The following is a 25,304-nucleotide window of genomic DNA, read 5'->3' as shown; positions in this document are numbered from 1 at the left end:
GTGTATTTTGCATGCTTAAATAGAAATGCTAGTCAGAGATTTAATTGTGTAATTTTAGATGTAGAAGTTAATGTTAAAACTGATGAATGAAATGATAGTTACAAACAGAATGTTAATGACTCATTCTAATATACAATTGAACTAGGTTTGCTCAAACACCACCCTTGAGATCCCAGCAATATTCCTATAGAATGTATATTGTTCTATGGCTCAAACTACCAGTAACTCTAAACAAATTTTGCTGAGCAAACTAAGTTTGACTGCATACTATTGTAAATTATTTAGAAAAGATGGTACCAAGTTGGAAAAATGATATAATTTAGAATACAGTCACTTGAAGAATAAAATGTTAAACTTGTTTATAGCAAGTGAACTTCTAGAAACGTGAGCCCAAATATTCTTCCCATGGTTATGGTCCTTGTGCATCATGACCACTAATCTAATGAAACAGTGGGTTCTTCCCATGGAATATGATCCATGTGCATTTTAACTGATAGTAACATAGTTAAAACAGTACTTCCCATGGAATATGATCCATGTGCATTATAACTGATAGTAACCTAGTAAAAACAGTACTTCCCATGGAATCTGATCCATGTGCATTATAACTGATAGTAACCTAGTTAAAACAGTACTTCCCATGGAATATGATCCATGTGCATTATAACTAGTAACCTAGTTAAAACAGTACTTCCCATGGAATATGATCCATGTGCATTATAACAAGTAACCTAGTTAAAACAGTATAATTATCCCATGGAATATGATCCATGTGCATTATAACAAGTAACCTTAGTTAAAACAGTACTTCCCATGGAATATGATTCATGTGCATTATAACAAGTAACCTAGTTAAAACAGTACTTCCCATGGAATATGATCCATGTGCATTATAACAAGTAACCTTAGTTAAAACAGTACTTCCCATGTAATGATCCATGTGCATTATAACGATAGTAACCTAGTTGAAACAGTACTTCCCATGGAATAATCTGTGCTTAAACAGTACTTCCCATGGAATATGATCCATGTGCATTATAACAAGTAACCTAGTTAAAACAGTACTTCCCATGGAATATGATCCATGTGCATTATAACAAGTAACCTTAGTTAAAACAGTACTTCCCATGGTTATGATCCATGTGCATTATAACTGATAGTAACCTAGTTAAAACAGTACTTCCCATGGAATATGATCCATGTGCATTATAACAAGTAACATAGTTAAAACAGTACTTCCCGTGGAGTATGATCCATGTGCATTATAACAAGTAACCTAGTTAAAACAGTACTTCCCATGGAATATGATCCATGTGCATTATAACAAGTAACCTTAGTTAAAACAGTACTTCCCATGGAATATGATCCATGTGCATTATAACAAGTAACCTAGTTGAAACAGTACTTCCCATGGAATATGATCCATGTGCATTATAACAAGTAACCTTAGTTAAAACAGGGAAGTGATCCATTTGCATTAAAACAAGTAACCTAGTTAAAACAGTACTTCCCGTGGAGTATGATCCATGTGCATTATAACAAGTAACATAGTTAAAACAGTACTTCCCGTGGTGTATGATTCATGTACAACATGAACAGTAATCTCTTTAAATATTTTCAGTACATAATATTAATAGATAAGAGTGTGCAAAATAAGCATATATTTCCATTGTATAAATATGGCATGCATGATACTGAGCTATTTCTTGTTATATCATAATATTAACCAAAGCTCATTTTATTCTCATTGAGGTTTTCAAGATTACAATACATTTACACTTCTCATGTTTGTAACTACCATTGTTTTACTTTTAACCTGACCTCAAGGTTGGAGACCAGTCTCACAATACTACCTTGCAATTGGTCAATTTCAAATTGATGCTTAAAACAAAAAGCAGCCAATTGTAAAGCAAAAGTTTTGAGACTGACTTTCAAACTCAGTGTTATAACTTGAGACCTATGTTGTCATGTTCTCCTGATTTTCTCGATGTTTCTAGCTCAATGATAGCGACTCAAATGACAAAAAGAAAAACCGAAGTTTTGGAGGTCGAGTCATGAGAAGGAGAGATCATAAACGTAATGCCAGTCTACAAGAGTCTGAACCAATATCTAATAATAGTAAACAGGTAAAAGTTATGGTAAATGTAATCTTTGTCTGCTGGAGTCTGAACACATATCTAATAATAGTGAACAGGTTAAAGTAATGGCAATTGTAATGCCAATGTACAGGAGTCTGAACACATATCTAATAGTAGTAAATAGGTAAAAGTAATTGTAACGCCAGTGTACAGGAGTCTGAACCTATATCTAACAACAGTAAACAGGTAAAAGTTATGGTAAATGTAATGTTTCTCTGCAGGAGTCTGAACCTATATCTAATAATAGTAAACATGTAATAGTAATGGTTATTGTAATGCAAGTGTACAATTGCCTGAAACTATTACCTAATAATAGTTGACAGAAAAGTAATGGTAATTGTAATGCCAGTTTACTGGAGTCAGAAACTCTATATAGTAATTGTAAACAGTAAAAGTAATTGTAACTGTAATGCCAGTCAACAGGAGTCTGAACTACTGTCTACTATTAGTTAACAGAAAAAGTAATGGTAGTTGTAATGCCAGTCTACCTGTCTGCACCTATATCTAATTAAAAGTAATGGTTATTGTAATGCCACTGTACTGGAGACTGAACCTATATCCAGTAATAGTAGATAGAGAAAAGTAATGATGTTAGTGCTAGACTACAGGAGAGTAAACCTCAAAGTGTACTTGATAATATTGGACAGGTAAAAGTAAAGAAGAGTGGGGATATTTTAATAGTAAGCAGGTAAAAACTGTAGAAGAGTTATTGTAAGACCAGTCAACAGAAATCCCAAGAAAAATCAAATAAAGAGTAAACAGTTGGAAAAGTAATGAAGAAATATAGTATTTGTAATGCCAGTCTACCAAAGTCAGAAGATATTTCAAGTAAAAAAAATAAGGTAAAAAATAAGGAACTTCTCAGCAGAGTAAATGTTATAAGTAACAGGGAAAAGTAAAGAACAGTAATTGTAATGTTAGACTACAGGAGGCCAAAACTATATCTGGTAGTAGTAAAAAGGATAGGAAGTAAGGAGGTGTGATAATATTTGAAGGACAAGTCTACAGGAGTCTAATGTTATATACAGTAATAGTGAACAGGTTGGAAGTAGAGTTAGAGTAAACAGGTAAATGAAAGAAGACTAATGTAATTGTAGTGCCTGTCTACTGGAGTCATTTAGTAACTGTTTACAGGTAATTGTAATGAAGAGAAATTGGTAGATGTACTGTCAGTCTACAGACATATATCAAGTAATGAGTAATAGTAATTTTTCTGCCAGCACAAAGGAATCAGAAGTGTATCTAGTAATAGTAAAACAGGTAAAAGTTAAGAAATGTGATAGTTATTGTAATGCCAAAGGTGTTGATAACTGTAAGACAACATTACTGGTGATAGTAATTGTAATGCAAAAGGTGTTGATAACTGCAAGACAACATTACTGGCATAAGATACGGAATGTTGCAGTTGTACATAAAGGAACAAAGATAAAGAATGACTGAACATTGTTAACGTAAGGAAAGTTTGCTGGAATGGGATACATTACAAACAGTTGCAAAAAAGAATAATGTTTAAAAGTTGAGGTATATCTTTGTGTCTAGTAGATGTTAAGGTAAACAATTACTGGACACAATTTTCAGCAGTTAGTGAAGAATTAAAAACAACTTGATGGTTGCAGCTGTAACTGGTAAAAGTTTACTTGATAGTGGTTTAGAACAGGTAAACATGTGATTGTTACAAGAAAATCTGTTTTAACCATGTTTGGTAGTATGGTGTATAATCCGATTCTTGGTGGAAGGGATTCAAAGGCAGTAGGTTTTCAATTTATAATGCTATATGTTACCCATTTTATTTACCCTCTGTGCTGGGAGACCTTCCTTGCATAGTTTGTATACTGCTAGCTTTTAGAACTTCTAGAAATGTAACCCTTATATTTACCTCTTCAAACTTTTCCATTTTTGTAGCATCCATTCAGCTCCTGTCCTACCATTTCTATAATTATGTCTCCCCCAGGAGACATATTGTTTTTGCCCTGTCCCTCCGTCCGTCCGTACATCACACTTCATTTCCGAGCAATAACTGGAGAACCATTTGACCTAGAACCTTCAAACTTTATAGGGTTGTAGGGCTGCTGGAGTAGACGACCCCTATTGTTTTTGGGGTCACTCTGTCAAAGGTCAAGGTCACAGGGGCCTGAACATTGTAAACCATTTCCGATCAATAACTAGAGAACCACTTGACCCAGAATGTTGAAACTTCATAGGATGATTGGTCATGAAGAGTAGATGACCCCTATCGATTTTGGGGTCACTCTGTCAAAGGTCAAGGTCACAGGGGCCTGAACATTGAAAACCATTTCCGATCAATAACTAGAGAACCACTTGGCCCAGAATGTTGAAACTTCATAGGATGATTGGTCATCATAAAGAGTAGATGACCCCTATTGATTTTGGGGTCACTCCATCAAAGGTCAAGGTCACAGGGGCCTGAACATGGAAAACCATTTCTGGTCAATAACTAGAGAACCACTTGACGCAGAATGTTGAAACTTCATATGATGATTGTACATGCAAAGTAGATGACCCCTAATGATTTTGGGGTCACTCCATTAAAGGTCAAGGTCACAGGGGCCTGAACATTGAAAACCATTTCCGGTCAGTAACTTGAGAACCACTTCACCCAGAATGTTGAAACTTAATAGGATGATTGGTCATGCAAAGTAGATGACCCCTAACGATTTTGGGGTCACTCTTTGAAAGGTCAAGGTCACAGGGGCCTGAACATTGAAAACCATTTCCGGTCAGTAACTAGAGAACCACTTGACCCAGAATGTTGAAACTTCATAGGATGATTGTACATGCAAAGTAGATGACCCTTATCGATTTTGGGGTCACTCCATTAAAGGTCAAGGTCACAGGGGCCTGAACATTGAAAACCATTTCCGGTCAGTAACTAGAGAACCACTTGACGCAGAATGTTGAAACTTAATAGGGATGATTGGTCATGCAGAGTAGATGACCCCTATTGATTTTGGGGTCACTCCATCAAAGGTTAAGGTCACAGGGGCCTGAACATTGAAAACCATTTCTGGTCAATAACTAGAGAACCACTTGACGCAGAATGTTGAAACTTCATATGATGATTGTACATGCAAAGTAGATGACCCATATCGATTTTGGGGTCACTCCATTAAAGGTCAAGGTCACAGGGGCCTGAACATTGAAAACCATTTCCGGTCAGTAACTAGAGAACCACTTGACGCAGAATGTTGAAACTTAATAGGATGATTGGTCATGCAGAGTAGATGACCGCTAACGATTTTGGGGTCACTCTGTGAAAGGTCAAGTTCACAGAGGCCTGAACATTGAAAACCATTTCCGGTCAGTAACTTGAGAACCACTTGACCCAGAATGATGAATCTTCATAGGATGATTGGTCATGCAGAGTAGATGACCCCTAACGATTTTGGGATCACTCTGTTAAAGGTCATGGCCACAGGGGCCTGAACATGGAAAACCATTTCCAATCAATAACTTGAGAACCTCTCGACCCAGAATGTTGAAACTTCATAGGATGATTGTTCATTCAGAGTAAATGACCCCTATTGTTTTTGGGGTCACTCCGTTAGAGGTCAAGGTCACAGGGGCCTGAACATTGATAACCAGTTCCGATCAATAACTTGAGAACCACTTGACCCAGAATGTTGAAACTTCATAGGATGATTGAACATGCAGAGTAGATGACCCCTATTGATTTTGGGGTCAGTCAATTAAAGTTCAAGGTCACAGTGGCCTGTTCATGTAAAATCATTTTTTGGTAATAACTTGAGAACCACTTGACCTACAATGTTGAAACTTAATAGGATGATTGGACATGCAGAGTAGATGACCCCTATTTATTTTGAGGTCACTTGGTCAAAGGTCAAGGTCACAGGAGCCTGAACAGTGACTTGAGAACCACTAGGCCGAGAGAGTTGAAATTTAGCGGGATGACTGGACATGCAAAGTAGATGATCCCTATTGCAGCCAACCATCAGTGTCTCTTTGACTTTCGCTCCTGACCCCTATTGACTTCTTGCCTATAGGACTTTGCATTTGGGGAGACATGCGCTTTTTTACAAAAGCATTTTCTAGTTTTACTTAGAAAACTTATTAGTTCTCTGGATAAAATTTCCTTTGCCTTTCATTGTACAGTAAACTTCACTAAAGTCTTGTAACGAACACAATTATAATGAATTTCCAGTAATACGGTACAATTTCAGATGTCCCAGTTTTAGCCATTCTTTGTTCTATGTTAAATAAAATGGTTATGTTCTTAGTGAATTATTGGATATAAGAAACACATTTTCATGTCCGAATGTTAACATGACCGAAGTTTTTTTATTTTAGCATCAAGCTTCTACCATATGCTTCTGAGTTGAGATAATGACAGGATTTAATTTCTTATATATTGTATAAAGGGCTTCCGTCGCTGACTTCAAATCACTTGCCTGTCACTGTTGTGGGATTGAGCCAGCGCTTAGGGCACAGTATTCTTTATGTGAGGGAGCCATCCAGCTAGCTTACAGAAGGTTGATGGTTCTACCCAGGTGCCTGCCTGTGATGAAATAATGCCCGGAAGGGCACCTGGGGTCTTACTTCATCATCAAAAGCTGGAAAGTGGCCATATGACCTATAAATGTGACGGTTCGACGTTAAACCCAACAAAAAAATAAAACAAAAATTTTGCATAACTTATTGTTTTAAATACAAATACATGCAGCATTCAATGGAGCGTATCATTGTTGTAAGTTTTAGACAATTATAAATCATAATAGAAACATCTAAAAATAAGTAAACATTATTATGCAAGACAAAATATACCTGCTATGTTATACATCTCGGCAAACCATCGCATTCAAAAGCTTCAAGGTGTGAAATATAAATTGTAATTTACAAATTTAAATCATTTTAGACATCAGATTAACATATGTTTAGTATATATGGCAAGAAATTTTAATATTTCACTAGTCAGTGTTTATTATACAGTTACTGACTTACGTTGGGGACGCACTCCGAGGATAATATCATTTTTACAGGTCCGTAAAAACACATATTAACACATATTGACCGAAACATAAGTCTATGATTGTTATATTATATGCCCCTCTCAAAGGCACTCATTTGACTGGTCCATATTTCATACATATAAGAAAAAGTGATATCACAAGAGTCATTATCACTTTTGCAGGTCAATATCGCTTTTTGTGGACCCGCGCGTGCCCTCATTTCGACCAATCAAATGAGCGCATTTGAGAAAGGTATATAATATTACAGAATAAACAAACAAAATGTAAATTAATCTGCTTATTCTGAGGAGTTTGCTATAACCAAAGTTTACTGTACATTTTTCTTGGTTCTATAATTTCTGCTTATTTTTCTCAGTTCATTTGCACAAGTATTTTGAAGTGAGCAGAGTTTCAGGTTTCCAAAGTTTATATATTCCTTAGATTGGAAATAAAACAGAATGTCTATAGATATTTTATTTTTGCTAGCGATCTGCTTTTTTGCTTTGCTTGATTTTTTTTAGCTCACCCGAGCCAAAGGCTCGTGGTGAGCTTTTGTGACCACTCAATGTCCGTCGTACATCGTCCCTCGTCTGTCGTCTGTCAGTCAACATTTTCTAAAAAGATCTTCTTCTTGAAAACCACTGGGCAGATTTACACCAAACATCAAAGGAATGATCCTTGGGTGGCCCCCTTTCAAAACTGTTCAAAGAATTGAATTCCACACAGAACTCTGGTTGCCATGGCAACCAAAAGGAAAAACTTTAAAAATCTTCTTGTCCAAAACCGCAAGGCATAGAGCCTTGATATTTAGCATGTAACATCTAATGGTCCTCTGTAAAAAAAATTCAAATTATGCCTCTGGGGTGAAAAGAGGCCCCGCCCTGGGGGTCCCAAGTTTTACATAGACTTATATAGTAAAAAACTTTAAAAAATCTTCTTGTCTGAAACCACAAGACCTAGGCCTTTGATATTTGGTATGTAGCATTGCCTTGTGGTCCGCTACCAAGATTGTTCAAATTATTACCCTGGAGTGAAAAGAGGCCCCGCCACGGGGGTCCCAAGTTTTACCTAGATATATAGGAAAAAGCTTTAAAAATCTTCTTGTCTGAAACTGCAAGGCCTAGGCTTTTGATATTTGGTATGTAGCATTGCCTAGTGGTCCTCTACCAAAATTGTTCAAATTATGCCCCTGGGGTGAAAAGAGGCCCTGTCCTGGGGTTCCCAAGTTTTACATAGACTTATATAGGAATTTTATTTTAAAATCTTCTTTTCTGAAAGTTCAAGGCCTAGGCCTTTAATATTTGGTATGTAGCATTGTGTAGTGGACCTCTAACAATATTGTTCAAATTATACCCCTGGGGTGAAAAGAGGCCCCACCCCGGGGGTCACTTGTTACATGAGTTATATAGGAAAAAATACTTCAAAAATTATCAGATCATATTTCCTAGACTGTTTAATTATAATTACCTGATGACCCCAAGTGATTAGGGGTCACCTAACTGTGACCTTGACCTACTGACCTACTTTCTTGTTTTTTTAAGATACAGCCTTGAAATTTGGATGACACGTACAGTTTTGTACACCTATCTTAAAACTGACTTTCAGTGACCATAAATGTGACCTACTGACCTACTTCCTAAATATTTTAGCATCAGTTTGACATTTGAAACATGTTCACACAACTGGGAAAAGATTTCAATGCTTACTTATATTTGACTTTCTTACCTGATCTCTTACACTTGTCTGTGTAGCTCACATTACTCAGGTGAGCGATCCAGTGTCATTATGACCCTCTTGTTTAGATATATTATAAGAAAGTCTTGGGGAAAGAAGTCATTATTTTGTAATTTTTCAGTTGCATATTTGATACTTTAAAATTTACAAGTTAATTAAAAGGATGAATATTTGTCAGCATTGTTTGAAAAATTTAACCTCAGAATTTGAGATGAGATAGAGTTAAAATCCTTGTTATTGAAGTTAAGATTTTGTCATTTATTAAGGAAAGTTTGAATATTGATTTTAAGAGCTGCAAGATTGGTGGCTTTCTTAAAATACTGTGAAATCAGTTAATATCTTGGGCATGAAATTTCATTGGTTGGGACAAAACGGCTATGCCCTTGGGATATATGTTCATAAAATTCAACTGTTGCAGATAAAACAAGTGAGAATTTCTTATGTTAATTGGGATTAAATGTCATAGGTTGATGCAACAATGACATGCATGAAAGTCAGTCCCCGACAAATACTGATGATTTCACCATATATTACTATTATAGTGCTAGCTGAATGAACCAAATCAGGACAAAAAGGAATAATTTATTTTGATATGGATAACTTGAATTGTGATTGCTGGCCTTTCTGAGTCTAGAATAACTTATTTTATGTAATGAGCTGATGCAAACTGGCAAGTTTTCATCACTTTTAACTTTTTCATAATTTCAGAACAATTCTCAACCTGCCACGCCACAGATCTGTGTGACACCTCCAAGTTTTAAGATCGCCAAAGATCAGTTACGATCAAGTGCGTCAAACCCAAACCTACACGTAGAAGACCGACCTCGTCCGTCCAGCGCTCCCATGCAGCTGTCTCCACAACATGCCGCAAGAATTGAAGAGATAAAACTCAAGGAGAGCTTCATGACAAAAGCAGACCAAAGTAAGTTTTAACATTTTTCAGCAGTGAATATGACCCCAAAATTATATTTTCAGTCACACATGTATTAAGCTGCCAGCCAAGGGATTGATACAATTAGACTTCTTAAGGCTGCTTAAGACAAGATGAAACTAACATATAAAGTCAGTGTTGGCAAGTTAACTTTTTAACGTCATGAAAGCCACAAAAGAGTATTTTACCAGATGAGTCCTGATGCTGTTGCAAATTTCGAATGTTTTGGGAACAGTGTGGCATTGTGGATTTTAAACAAGGGCACATATGAGCCATGCCATGGAAAAACCAACATAGTGGGTATGCAACCAGCATGGATCCAGACCAGCCTGCGCATCCGCGCAGTCTGGTCAGGATCCATGCTGTTCGCTAATAGTTTCTCCAATTCCAATAGGCTTTAAAAGCGAACAGCATGGAGCCTGACCAGACTGCGCGGATGCGCAGGCTGGTCTGGATCCATGCTGGTCGCATACCCACTATGTTGGTTTTCTCATGGCACGGCTCATATAAGTGAGCATATAACCATGTGTCACAAATTCTGGTGACTAATAAACTGGGAATCAGTTACAAAAGATTTAAAAAAAACAAAACATCTACAATACTATGATTCATATCAAAGGTAGGGGCCTCTATGGCCGAGTGGTTAATGTCGCTGCCTTCAAATTGCCCCTCACTCACTGGGGTAAGAACTAGGTGAGGTGAGCAATAAAGGGCCTTCAGGGCCCTCTTGTTAATAGATGGTTTGTTATTGTAGATATTCTTATAACAATACAGTCTAAATTTTGTGAAAACTATCTGCTAGTAATCGTAATAATAACATGGTTATGAAGCTTCTTCTTGGTCTTTCTACATTCATAACATATCTGTAAATTGTTTATAGAATTACTCTGAATTATTACACATTGTGTAAGAAAGACATGCTTTGTTTATGTGATTTCTTTCAAAAAGTTTTTTGTATGGAGTAGAGATAAAACTAATCTTTTTTATTTATCTGAGTGCATTTTTTCCAAACCTGGCTTCTTATTCAAAATTTCATTCACAGTATAATGTTGTTCTTCAGATATGATGGTCGAATTATTTATAATAAATTATTATGAGTGGACATGCATCTATGTTGATGATATGATTTTACATCCACTTCAGAAAAAAACCAAGTTTTCTGCATTTCCTTGAAGCATGTTACTTTTTTCAACTTCCATGCATTATGCATACCTGGTATGCAGTATTAACATTGAAAATACCTTCTGTACATTTTGTATTAATGTATGGCTGACGGGCCTGCAATTGTATGGAAAAAAATATAGTTTATACTCAATGTCTACATCAGTAAATAATACAAAGTTGTTACTTGGTTTAAATATTCTTTTATTTTGGCATAACTGGCCTTAACAAACACCAGACTGAAAAGTATGACTAGATAAGAATAATGACATATTTCAAAGTATATACATAGATGAACTTAAATCGGATAAAGTCTGGTGTAGAAAGTGAGCCAGTATGCCTCCTTCTTTCTTGGGAGTAGAGGCTTTAGATTAAAGCCTAAATGCCACTTCACTAAGAAAGAAGGAAGAGACCAGCTCACCTATAACCAGTTGGCATTACTCAACAAGGAGAAGCGGTGGGGATGGATGGTGGATAAGCACGCTGTTACTCGGCTGTGTTGATCTAAACACGGACTAGAAACAAAGAACTGTGTTTCAGCGGCTGACGCATGTTTCGGCGCGGTTTTGAACAAAGAGCTCATGTTTCAGTGGCTGGATTTGATCACATGATGCATTTATTATAATGAGCGTCGAAATTTTGTGTATTCGTCACGTGATGCATTTCTCAAGACGAGGCTCCGGAAGTTGATGTTTTTCATCGTTAAACGAAAGTAGAATTGTGTATTCGTTAAAGTATTTGTCGTCACATGATACATTAATGAAAACAAGGCTCCGAAGGTTACACTAATGTAAACGGAAGTACATGTATGTATTCGTTACGCGCTAGCTTTAAAATGAGATTATGAAACGAAAGTAGATTCGTCACGTCTATACATACATTTCTTATAAACCACGTTTATTACATAAACTTCCATTTATACTCAATGTCTACATCAGTAAATAATACAAAGTTGTTACTTGGTTTAAATATTCTTTTATTTTGGCATAACTGGCCTTAACAAACACCAGACTGAAAAGTATGACTAGATAAGAATAATGACATATTTCAAAGTATATACATAGATGAACTTAAATTGGATAAAGTCTGGTGTAGAAAATGAGCCAGTATGCCTCCTTTCTTGGGAGTAGAGGCTTTGGATTAAAGCCTAACGCCACTCCACTAAGAAAGAAGGAAGAGACCAGCTCACCTATAACCAGTTGGCATTACTCAACAAGGAGAAGCGGTGGGGATGGATGGTGGATAAGCATGCTGTTACTCGGCTGTGTTGATCTAAACACGGACTAGAAACAAAGAACTGTGTTTCAGCGGCTGACGCATGTTTCGGCGCGGTTTTGAACAAAGAGCTCATGTTTCAGTGGCTGGATTTGATCACGTGATGCATTTATTATAATGAGCGTCGAAATTTTGTGTACTCGTCACGTGATGCATTTCTCAAGACGAGGCTCCGGAAGTTGATGTTTTTCAACGTTAAACGAAAGTAGAATTGTGTATTCGTTAACCCTTTACTCCATACAGATACAATAGTATTGATTATTGATACCCAATACACTCAGTTGCATTATCTGTACACTATCTCCATACAGGTTATTGGAGAAAAATGCAAAATTTATACCTGTGTTACTCAGATCAAAATTAGTCTATGAATACTTGTTTTAACCATTTAGTGTCCAACATAATTTATTTTTAGAATTAAATTTTCTTTCTGATGGTATATTTTTCATAATTTTGTGATAAATATTTTTCACAATAGAAAGCTACAAACCTAAGACCTTAGAATATTATTATAATTTAGCTGTTTTATGCATGTGATACAACAGAAAAGAAATATTTTTACTGTTACAAATGCACAATTTTATTAATTGAAGGTAAATGAAAGACTAGAAAGGTCTATATTAAGTGATTTTCAAAATAAGCAAACCCATTTAATTAATCATTAAAATCTACACCCCTACCAAACTTACAGAACTTCATAGATCATAAAATTAATTAATTACATAATGTTTTGATAAGAAGCACTGATCAAAGACACTTTCTATAAAATTTGTTGATCCACATCATAAATAATGATGCAAACAACACCCTAATTGCTTTGTTTTGACAGCTGTGCACAATAAACACACTTCCAAGGGGCCCAGGTCAATTAGCATAAATTCCATAATGTTGACAAGTGATCTATGGATTTTAATGGTTGTTATGGTAACCACACCTTTTATTACACCAATCTTATGTCTCACTTTTACATAATTTGCCATAGTTGAATAACAGAATGCAAATAATAACTTGTTTTTGGGTCACCTATGTACTTTTCCATCCATCAATAGCTGTCCTAATATATATAAAGTCAGTGTGACTTTCAGAAAATGCCACCTGAATTAAAAGTGATAATTATCAATAAATTACAATTATAACCACAAGTTTTTCTGAAACTGATCTTTTATTAACAGTTTAAACTTCACAAATATGCTTTTGTGGGCTTCATTGCCAATATATTTTATTGGTATTTTGCATTTAAACTATCAGTGTAGTAGAATGCGATAAAAGGAGTATCTATGGAGTAATGCATAGATGCGTTAAAAGGAGTATCTATGGAGTAATGCATAGATGCGTTAAAAGGAGTATCTATGGAGTAAAGGGTTAAAGTATTTGTCGTCACATGATACATTAATGAAAACGAGGCTCCGAAGGTTACACTAATGTAAACGGAAGTACATGTATGTATTCGTTACGCGCTAGCCTTAAAATGAGATTATGAAACGAAAGTAGATTCGTCACGTCTATACATACATTTCTTATAAACCACGTATATTACATAAACTTCCATTTTACAATATTTTTTTTTTTGCATGATGCTGATTTGATGGCACTAACATAAGTACTCAGAGAATGCTAGTTGTCCTTTTACATTTGTTAGAGTGTTTGAATTGAAGCGGCCTTTTTATGCCCTCGAAGGGAGGCATATAGTTTTTGAACCGTCTGTCAGTCTGTCGGTCTGTCAGTCTGTCGGTCTGTCAGTCTGTCCGCAATTTTCGTGTCCGGTCCATATCTTTGTCATCGATGGATGGATTTTCAAATAACTTGGCATGAATGTGTACCACAGTAAGACGACGTGTTGCGCGCAAGACCCAGGTCCGTAGCTCAAAGGTCAAGGTCACACTTAGATGTTAAAGGATAGTGCATTGATGGGCGTGTCCGTCCATATCTTTGTCATCGATGGATGGATTTTCAAATAACTTGGCATGAATATGTACCACAGTAAGACGATGTGTCGCGCACAAGACCCAGGTCCGTAGCTCAAAGGTCAAGGTCACACATAGACGTTAAAGGATAGTGCATTGATGGGCGTGTCCGGTCCATATCTTTGTCATCAATGGATTGATTTTCAAATAACTTGGCATGAATGTGTACCACAGTAAGACGACGTGTTGCGCGCAAGACCCAGGTCCGTAGCTCAAAGGTCAAGGTCACACTTAGACGTTAAAAGATAGTGCATTGATGGGCGTGTCTGGTCCATATCTTTGTCATCTATGGATGGATTTTCAAATAACTTTGCATGAATGTGTACCACAGTAAGACGACGTGTCGCACGCAAGACCCAGGTCCGTAGCTCAAAGTTCAAGGTCACACTTAGACGTTAAAGGTCATTTTTCATGAAAGTGCATTGATGGGCGTGTTCGGTCCATATCTTTGTCATTCATGCATGGATTTTAAAATAACTACGCATGAATGTGTGACACAGTAAGACGACGTGTCGCGCGCAAGACCCAGTTCTGTAGGTCAAAGGTCCTAAACTCTAACATCGGCCATAACTATATATTCATTCAAAGTGCCATCGGGGGCATGTGTCATCCTATGGAGACAGCTGTTGTGTTTTATTGCAATAACCCCCTTAATTGTCCACAGTCACACTAGGCTGTGCAACATTTTCAGTTGTATGACGCGGTCCTTAACATTTTGGATGCAGTTGCCGCGAATGATGGGTTTGTTATGGAAGAGATTTCCATCTTCCAGTGTATATATACTTGGGAGTGATTGTAAAAAAAGTAACATAAATACAGCAATCTATTTCCAGTCCTTTTAATCCTTTCTGCTGAAAATATTTCTTACCCTACACCTCTGTCCCCATACCCTTTATCCTTCAATTTTTATTGCAGTTTTTGGTATTTTGATTAATTTCATTTTTTGAGAGAGAAGTGTAGGCACATGGCTTCAGTGCCTATAGGCATCTACACCGCTGCATATGATTATTTAAATGAATTGTGCATCTTTATATTGTAGTGCATGACACATTGCGGATGTTGTTACATTCCATGGCAACGGAGCGTGATCGCTTGAAACAGACGGTAGATATGGACAATGTAACTATGACAACAGGGTCAGCACTCGGGGCATCACATTCTTCTGCAGCTGTCACATCATTGAAACAGACGCTAGCTGAGGTTAATTTTAGCTTTACATTAATAGGCCTGTCAAAAAAACATAGCTTTACTAGACATATACAAGCTAAATTGTGTCCTTCAAATATCTCCATAAGCAACCAGATTGTTGCATTTTAAGGTCTTAACTTAATGGAACCCCTACATTAAGAGGATGCTCAATGCTCCGCCACATCCCATCCCTGAAATCCTGTTTTTCAAATTCAGGGATTCTCAAAGGCAAGATAACCAAATGGAATAAATAGTGATTGTTTTTGTATAGGAAAAATAAAAAATCATATGGAATGGTCTGCAAAAGTTTTTGGCTCTTATTTTGAACTTGGTTCAAAAGATGGCTTTTTTCAAACTGATACTGTGCAAGCTCTGTACTTATAGGTAAGTTATAGAACAATTTCCGCCAGGCATGTTGATGACTAGAGGTCACAATACACTTTGTGGCAAGAGGTATCAAGTTTGATATCTTGGCAAGCCATTGTATTCTGTGAAAATTTGACAGAAGATATTATGTTTGATATCATTGGAACTCCACCTGGGATATGTTACTGGCAGAGAATAGCTTACTAAGTAATTATATTGATTCATTTTATGGTGATTTTAGACTATATCATAAATTTTGTAAATTGTTTGCCATTCTGTAGGTATGCCATCAGAACAAAATGTTGAAGGCACGTCTGGCTAAAATTCATGGAGAATCATCACTGGCAGATTTACACTTGTCAAGTCCACCTAGTAGTCCAGTGGAACACAGGGTAAGTCAGTCAGTAAGTCAGAGTTCACATTGTAGCCCAGTGGAACACAGGGTAAGTCCACCTAATAGTCCAGTCACAAGCATATTTATACCTTTTAGGGGCCACTAAAGCTAAAAATAGAGATACCTTTAATCAACTTCTCATGAACCACTAGATGGATCTTCGTCAAAGTTCATCTGTAGCATCATTCTTATGTCCTCTCCCAAATTTTTTCAGTGGTGATGTTTGCCCCTTTTAGGGGCAGCTAAAGTTGAAAATATAAAGAAGCCTTTAAATGACTTCTTCTGATTAACGGCTGGCAGGATCTTCATCGGACTTGGCCTGTAGTGTCATTGTAAGGTCCTCTCACAAGTTTATTTAAACGGGGGCACTCTTTTTAGGGGCTGCTAGAGCTAAAAATAGAAAAACCTTTAAATGTCTTCTTCTCATGAACTACTTGATTGATTTTCATCAAACTTGGTCTGTAGTATTATTGTAATGCTTCTGCTTGGTCCCTTTTAGGGGACATCAGACCTAAAATTAGAAAAATTAGCTTTCTGTCCAATTCCTTAATTAATGTTCTGTAAATGTTTCATGTATTACTGAAATAAAATATGTTTAAACTAAAATTAGAAAAACAAATAAACAAGTTCGTATCATGAATGTTGTTCTTACGGTTATGCATTTTAAGCATCAGAAAAAAAAACTTGAGAACTTTTTTTAATGAACTTCTTAAAGAATTTTCACCAAACCTAGTTAGAAGCAAGGTCAGTTGGTCAAGGTCATCTTTAGGTGAGTGACATAGGCCCATTTGGGCCTCTTGTTTCAATCTTTTCCTAGAATGGTAAAAAATCAGATACCTTTATAACTGTGCTGTTCTCCATAATTATAGTATATTTCTTGATTTTATTAGTTTAATAGGCAAGTGATCAGAAAAAATTGAAGGTGAGCTGTAGCAAGCCTTCTCATTTTTAGGTCATCTGATTTTTGAAAAAAAATCTACAAGGTATTGTCATCACTTGATAGTCAGTGTTAGTTAAATTTTTTGTTTAGGTCCACCTTTTCTCAAAAACTGTAAGAGCTACAGCTTTTACTATGTAGACCAAGAACCAGAACACTGATATGCATTTTGTCAGAATTATGGCCCTTTTTGTACTTAGAAAATTTGAGTTTCTTGGTTAAAACTTTTGTTTAGGTCATCCTTTTCTCAAGAACTATAAGAGCTACAGCTTTGAAACTTTGCACACTTTTTTATCATCATAAGTTGACTAGGAACCATCACTCTGATATGCATTTTGTCAGAATTATGGCCCTTTTTGTACTTAGAAAGTCTGAACTTTAACTCTTTTTCTTACATATTGTCCAGCACTTGCAGGTGAGTGATGGCACCCACATGCGGTGCTCTAGTTTTATCACAAGCCTACTAAATGAGTTTAATCAATGCATCTTTTCTAGATTCAGTGTTCATTAAACTGCAGACAAAGTAGTTATATTTTATCTGGGTAACAATTTCAGATGCCTCGGTTGACACAGTCATTCTCTGCAGAAAGTTGTTCTATGTCGGAGTACTATGATGCAGTGGAGGAAAATAATGCTGAATCTCTGAGTGACTCCTCTTCTGAGGTGAGTGAACTATTGTTGCTTTGTCCTTAAACAACAAGGAAAGCAATCTGCTGATATGCCCTTTTTTCTTGAAATATTGGGAAGAGGTCCTAGCCTTAAGTTTTTGGAAATATTGGTGTAATTTTAGTTTGTGAATTTGATTAAATTGCTGCATGTTCCTTTATTTTCTGACCTAAGCACAATACCCTGTGGTTCAAGTGATTAAGTTAGCACAGGGAGAATCTTCATTGACTTTTAAAAAAGACATCAGAAAAAAGAAATGGGAAATGAAGCGTCAATGTTTGATTGGAAAGTAGCAGAAGTTTGGCCTCAGTTGCAGGTGATAAACACCATGTGCTGGTACTATACTTACGTGGAAAAAGGTTTCACATTACAACTTCCATATAGGAAATAGCATTTTGTAGCCTGATACCTGTTCAGTGTACAAAAATTGTAGCTTTAATGAGGTTAATTTACTAATAAGCTAATCTGCTTGAAAGAAAGCACCTGCCTGTGTAGAATGTACATTGTATTTTCCCTTCAACAAATATTGTTGGAATGTAAGGGATATTATATATTGCCAGATAAGCCCGCCTGTTTAGCTTAATAGGGAGAGCGCAGATCTATGGATCACATGGTCGTGAGTTTGATCCCCGGGCACAGTGTTCTCTGAGACAATTTAATAAAAGACATTCTGTCTGAAATCATTCGTTCTCCACCTCTGATTCATGTGGGGAAGTTGGCAGTTACTTGCGGAGAACAGGTTTGTACTGGTACAGAATCCAGGAACTCTGGTTAGATTAACTGCCGGCCATTACATGACTGAAATACTGTCGAGAAAGGGAGATAATCTCAGAACAAACAAACGTGTTGCCAGATAATGATAGTGTAAGTTCACTCCATTGGAAGGGTTTTTGATGAGCTTACTACGCATAATTTTTATTAAGGATAACATGGTGTAATAGCCAGATTTCATATCTTGAAACTGGATGGTAATATTTAAATGAAATTTGGTCACTTTAAAGACATTCAAAATTAAAACCTTTTCACCGAGAGATTTTTCAAATTTTATCATATTTGGGGGAGATAATCGGTATTGAAGTTAACATTGATGCCTATGGGAAATATATAATTTCTTTCATTATGGGAATCTGGATTTGAGTTTCGAGAAACTTTTGCGGTAGAAAGCTGCATTATATGATTCTGATACAAATATCAAAAAGGAATCTAAAATTCACCGTAGGGAATAGGAGAAAATCATGTTTTTCTAGTTTTCAGGGGAGATAACTCATGAAAAAACAAATTTAACAGGGGAGGTAATCTAAAGGAAATTTTTGAGAACTTCTGTCACTATATAACTTATCAATATGCACCATATTTCTATCGTTTGACATTTTTAAAGCTTAAATTATAAAGTTGTATGTACGCTTTTGATGGAATTGAGGCCTATTACACCATGTCATCCTTAATGATTCTGTGGTCTAATGTCATTGGTTTTTATTGGAAACTCACCTGGGAACAAAAGCTCAAAGTAACTTGAAAGAAGCAAAGAAAGTGAAGTAGACAACCGGTTGTTCTTTTACTGAAATATTGTTGAAAAATACCAAATTGAATATACTCAACATAACCAGACATGGTGCATTGATTGATATTTTGATTATACCCAGCCTTTTTGTAATCCCTGGTAGCATCAGTTCTTATTGTTCCTGGATCAGCTCCCTTTAATACGTTGATCTTGAACAGTCATTTTAGGGTGATGTTTCTAATTTTGATTTCAGAGCAGAATGGATTTCTCATGGGTAATGGTATAAACATGGGCTTTGCCATGTAGTTCCATTACTGACTGATATTTAGAGGGTTTTGTATGAGCTGATAACTTACACATATTAATTATATAAATATTACATTGCTTTGAGTATTATTATATACTCCGGTCCGAAACATCCGCCCAAACCTTCATAGAAAAAGAGAGTGATATTGTTTTGCTCAATGTATTTCAGTCTGCTGGTCCATCTTTCAGTCTGTCAGAAGTATTATGTATCTTATCAGTAAATAGAGAATGCTTGGTCTCCCAAACATGTTAGATGATTGCCCGTGGTCAGAAGATAATCTCAGTTATTTTGGGGATCAGTAAGTCAAAGTTCACAGTGACTTCTGCACTGAAGACGTTTTCTGGTCAGTATATAAAAAACATTGTCAGACTTCATTGAATGATTGCATGTGGTCAGTAGATGACACTTACAGTTTTTGAGATCAGTAGGTCAATGTTCAAGGTCACAGTGACCTGCTGCTTTCGGCTGTATAATTCTAAATGATTTGGCTGTTGGCCTTCTTATGATATTGCCAGCAGTCAGTAGATAGCCCCTGATGCTATTTGGTTAAAGGCCAAGTTCAGAGCTGAGTATACAAAACTACAGACCCACTTGCCTTCCAACAAACCATCAAGGGGGAGGCATATGTGTTTTACAAACACTTCTTGCTTCAGCACAAGTTACATTCTGTTGACCAGGCCAAGGATCATAAATTGATCAAAAGTTGCAAAAACTAGATAAATAAAAACCAAACATGTCTCTCCAGGACCCGCCCACTTAGGTCAATAGGGACAGCACAGACCTATGGATTGTTGGGTCTTGAGTTTGAGCCCTGGGTGAGGCGTTTATTCTCAGTGACGATTTGATAAAAGACATTGTGTCTGAAATCATTGGTCCTCCACCTCTGATTCTTGTGGAGAAGTTTGCAGTTACTTGCGGAGAACAGGTTTGTACTGGTACAGAATCCAGGAACACTGGTTAGGTTAACTGCCCACTATTACATAACTGAAATACTGTTGAAAAACAGCTTTAAACCCAAAACAAACATACAGATTCTCCAGGCACTGTAGAAATCACTGCAGAGGAGTGGATCAGTGCTTAGCTAGGCTGTGTTATAATATATTATGGGCTATATTTTTCTCTTAATGTGTTAATATAATATGTTCGTACTGGTACTTAATTCAGAACACTGGTTAGGTTAACTGCCGGCCGGTACATAACTAAATGCCGTTGAAAAACGGTGTTAAACAAAAAAAACAAACAAACAAACAAATTTTTAACAGTCAACAATTTTTTAGCATTCTTGAAGGTATAAAAATCAACTTTAAAAAAAAGAAGAAGTGAAATACGTCCTGTTGTGGAACATGTGTATAATAAATACTGACCTCTAGATCCAAGAGGTCATGCTGCATGTATTTCAAGGAATGATAGTTTGGATGCAGGTTCCTGTAGATGGCAATGATATGCCACACTATAAGCAATGATAAAGGCTTACAAAATTAATGCTCCTAGTATAGTCACTTATATATATATATGAACCACTGGATGGATTGCTGGACATTTTTAATACATCAAAGATTTGTATCTGAAATGATTGTTAAATTTGTAGTGATTAACTTTCTTATAAAACTGTCAGTGGCTAATTACTGAGAAATTACTGGCCTTTTTACTTGCATTTAATCTCAGAGGAAAGGCCTTTCTGTTTTGTTTTATGTGCATATTCATATATTAACTATAACATCAGATATATTTGTGAGGCTAAAATTTTAGTTTGCTATTTTTGAGTCGGCTAAAGGCTGAAAGCCTTTTGACGAGTCCTTGCTATCCAACGATTCTCTAAATGGACCAAATAACACAGTGAAGGGATGTAGTTCCATTAGATTTCTCAAACTTCAAACAGTTCACTGCATGAATGAAGTTAAGTTGTGTCAATTCCCTTTGCTATGACCAATATACGATGTAATCTGTCATATTTATGACTTGTAATTGTGCAATTCTCGAATGTAACTCATTAAGCATAAATGTGCATTTTAAGAATTGCGCAGGCTTACAAAGCTTTGGTAACATCCAGCGAAAGACAAAAAATAGTTCCACAGGGCTCCAGATAAGATGCGTATTAGCGTAAATTACGTATAGAAATAATGCAAATACGCATGTCTAATAACTTTTAAAATGATTTCTAAGCGTATAAAAACGTATATAAAATTACAGAAACGCACACAATGCTTTTTTAAAAACAAAATCTGAATCGTCTGGATGTGTTAGGTAACATAGCCGATCAGCCTTAATTCTCCCACATTGAACGTAAACACGCATCGTATGATTTCTATAAACTTTGCGTGGGTTGGATTTTGCAGTCAGTAAACGGATAAATTATCGGAAGAAGAAGCTCTTACTGGTTTGTTTAGTTACTACTGATATTGAAAATATTTTTAATTCTTATTTTTCGAGAAATAAACAAATCGGCGAAACATTAAATTGTATTTTCTTGTAGTTTTTGAAATCGAAAGTAGATCGTCTATGTTTGGCTGCTTTCACGAAACGAAATAACTTTTTTATGAAAAGATTTAAATAAGAGGTAATTTAACCGTAAACTTCAATGTCAGATACTGCCAATTGCTGCTAAATGTCTTCGTATCATCACAATTTGTAAAATATATATTGTTCAAACTGGAGAAAAGTGTAATCGTATCCGGATATAATATTTTGGGTAAATATTGAGCTGTGTTATGAAATTTTAAGAAAAAAACTAAAACCAAACTGAAACTGGTAGACTATACTGTCAGTACATCAATCATTAGCCGACTCAGGCCATTCAGGCCTTTGATTAGGTCTTTGTAATCACTCAGTCTATCATCCGTAATGTGATATGCTTAGTATGTGGTCTGTCATTAACAGTTTTAGAGTTAATATGCTGTAGGTCACGATTTTTGTGTGATCTTTATGAAATTTTATTAGAATGTTTGCCTCTGTAAAATCTCAGATGAAAATGATAATGGATCATTTGGGGTCAGAAACTAGGTCAATTCATATGAAAACCATTTGGGGTCAGAAACTAGGTCAGATCATAATGAAAACCATTTGGGGTAGGAAACTAGGTCAGATCATACAAAAACCATTTGGGGTCAGAAACTAGGTCAGATCATACAAAAACCATTTGGGGTCAGAAACTAGGTCAGATCATATGAAAACCATTTAGAGTCAGAAACTAGGTCAGATCATATGAAAACCATTTGGGGTCAGAAACTAGGTCAGATCATATGAAAACCATTTAGAGTCAGAAACTAGGTCAGATCATATGAAAACCATTTGGGGTCAGAAACAAGGTCAGATCATAATGTAAACCATTTGAGGTCAGAAACTAGGTCAGATCATATGAAAACCCTGCATTATGAAATTTTGTGCATATATGAATATGAGTTATCTGTGGCCAAAAGTTATGTCACCAGGGTCCAGTTGTTCGAAACTTTAACAGACTGTTAAACTAATCGCCTGTTAAATTTTGATTCAGAATACTAGTCTTGGTGGGAAACACTAGTAAGTTGTTTTAATTTTACTGTAAAGACGTTTCAGTCTTCATAATCCTTAAGTCATACATTTGTTTTTCTAAGTTTTCTAAAATGTCGAAATATTACTTTAAAAGTTAATCGACTGTTAGCTTAATCAACTGTTAAAGTTTCAAACAACTGGGCCCAGGTCAAATCATAGAAAAACCTTATCACCAGAGAGGCCACACTTTCTACCTGATTTACCTGAAATAAATTACTGGTCAGAGTATGTCTATCTATTGTCATTTTAGTGCAATTGTTACCTTTCATTGAATAGTGTGGCATGATAATTTCAAGGTATAATGGTCAGGGTCAGGTTAGCAACTTCAGAATACTTGGAAAAACTGGCCAACTTGTTTCTAATCGAGTTTGTAATAAAACTAATATAAACATTAATTTCACCTTTCAGAAACTTCTGATTTGCAGTATACCTGTCTCGTTTCCTCAGTAAAACAAGACTTTGTACTCTGCAACCAGTGTTTTGTTATGCTTTTTACAAGGATAAAGTATGAAATTGATTAGAGAAAGAGATGAAATCAGCTAATTTTGACCAATTATTGAAAACTGATATGTGCAGAACTTGCTTTTAGAGGATATAATTATAGCCAGCTGAGATGTTTAAGATTTTTTTTGTATTCATTTTACTTTCTTTTGATAAGTAGCTTATTGCTGTACAGGAGTATACAGTTTCTAAGCAAAATGTTAATTTGCAGTATTGTTCTTTTTCATGACAATGCATACTATCTTCTTTTAACATCAGATTGGGGTCTTGAGGTATATAGGCAGTAGTGGAAACTTCTTGCTGAGGAAGTAAAATCACTGTTGTTCTTTTTTAGCTCACATGTCACAAAGTGACAATGTGAGCTTTTGTGATCACGCAGTGTCCGTCGTCCGTGCGTGCGTAAACTTTTGCTTGTGACCACTCTAGAGGTCACATTTTTTATGGGATCTTTATGAAAGTTGGTCAGAATGTTTATCTTGATGATATCTAGGTCATGTTCGAAACTGGGTCAACTGCGGTAAAAAACTAGGTCAGTAGGTCTAAAAATAGAAAAACCTTGTGACCTCTCTAGAGGCCATACTTTTCAATGGATCTTCATGAAAGTTATTCAGAATATTCACCTTGATGATATCTGGGTCAAGTTTGAAACTGGGTCACATGCCTTCAAAAACTAGGTCAGTAGGTCAAATAATAAAAAAACCTTGTGACCTCTCTAGAGGCCATATTTTGCTTGGGATCTGTATGAAAGTTGGACAGAATGTTCATCTTGATGATATCTAGGTCAAGTTTGAAACTGGGTCAACTGCGGTCAAAAACTAGGTCAGTAGGTCTAAAAATAGAAAAACCTTGTGACCTCTCTAGAGGCCATACTTGAGAATGGATCTTCATGAAAATTGGTCAGAATGTTCACCTTGATGATATCTAGGTCAAGTTCAAAACTGGGTCACATGCCTTCAATAACTAGGTCTTTAGGTCAAATAACAAAAAAACCTTGTGACCTCTCTAGAGGCCATATTTTTCATGGGATCTGTATGAAAATTGGTTAGAATTTTTATCTTGATGATATCTAGGTCAAGTTCGAAACTGGTTCAACTGCGGTCAAAAACTAGGTCAGTAGGTCTAAAAATTAAAAAAAACTTGTTACCTCTCTAGAGGCCATACTTTTCAATGGATCTTCATGAAAGTAAGTCAGAATGTTCTCCTTGATGATATCTAGGTCTTGTTCGAAACTTGGTCACGTGTTTTTAATAACTACAGTGAAACACCGTTCGCTCGAGGTCGCAAGGGGATGAGCAAAATGCTCGAGTTATCCATGGTTTCAAGCGACCCAAACATTGACCAACATACGAAGAAAATGGAAGTTTGTTTTACCAATTGTCATCGAGACCATTTGCAGAGGAAACGGTGATGTGTAATAATAACACAACCGTGACATTTTCAAAAAACGTATTACAAACGTTATTTATGATAGTAAATGGCACATGTGAAGAAACAGCTAAGACATTTTTTTAGCTCGACTATTCATAGAATAGTGAGCTATTGCACTCGCCCATGCGTCGGCGTCCGCGTCCGCGTCCCGATTTTGGTTAAGGTTTTGTATGTAAGCTGGTATCTCGGTAACCACTTGTGGGAATGGATTGAAACTTCACACACTTATTCACTGTGACAAACTGACTTACATTGCACAGGTTCCATAACTCTATTTTGCTTTTTTACAAAATTATGCCC

The 25,304-nt window shown here is 36.2% G+C and overlaps 1 protein-coding gene across 4 annotated transcripts in view; it reads left to right on the top strand.

Moving 5' to 3' along the window:
• LOC123538802 (oxysterol-binding protein-related protein 3-like) overlaps positions 1 to 25,304 on the top strand; it is an 81,045-nt gene that overhangs the window by 39,184 nt on the left and 16,557 nt on the right. For 2 of the 4 annotated variants that reach the window (XM_053529383.1, XM_053529382.1), the window contains exons 9-13: positions 1,998 to 2,126; positions 9,566 to 9,779; positions 15,228 to 15,388; positions 16,024 to 16,185; positions 17,629 to 17,736. In XM_053529383.1, the coding sequence (XP_053385358.1) occupies positions 1,998 to 2,126; positions 9,566 to 9,779; positions 15,228 to 15,388; positions 16,024 to 16,185; positions 17,629 to 17,736 (774 nt within the window). The remainder of the gene's footprint in view (positions 1 to 1,997; positions 2,127 to 9,565; positions 9,780 to 15,227; positions 15,389 to 16,023; positions 16,186 to 17,628; positions 17,737 to 25,304) is intronic. The other 2 variants (XM_053529384.1, XM_053529385.1) reach the window with 2 other exon arrangements.

This window comes from Mercenaria mercenaria, chromosome 18, assembly GCF_021730395.1.
Source record: "Mercenaria mercenaria strain notata chromosome 18, MADL_Memer_1, whole genome shotgun sequence".
NCBI lineage: Eukaryota > Metazoa > Mollusca > Bivalvia > Venerida > Veneridae > Mercenaria > Mercenaria mercenaria.
Note: the sequence above shows the minus strand (reverse complement) of the source record. Positions and strands in the feature narration are given on the sequence as shown.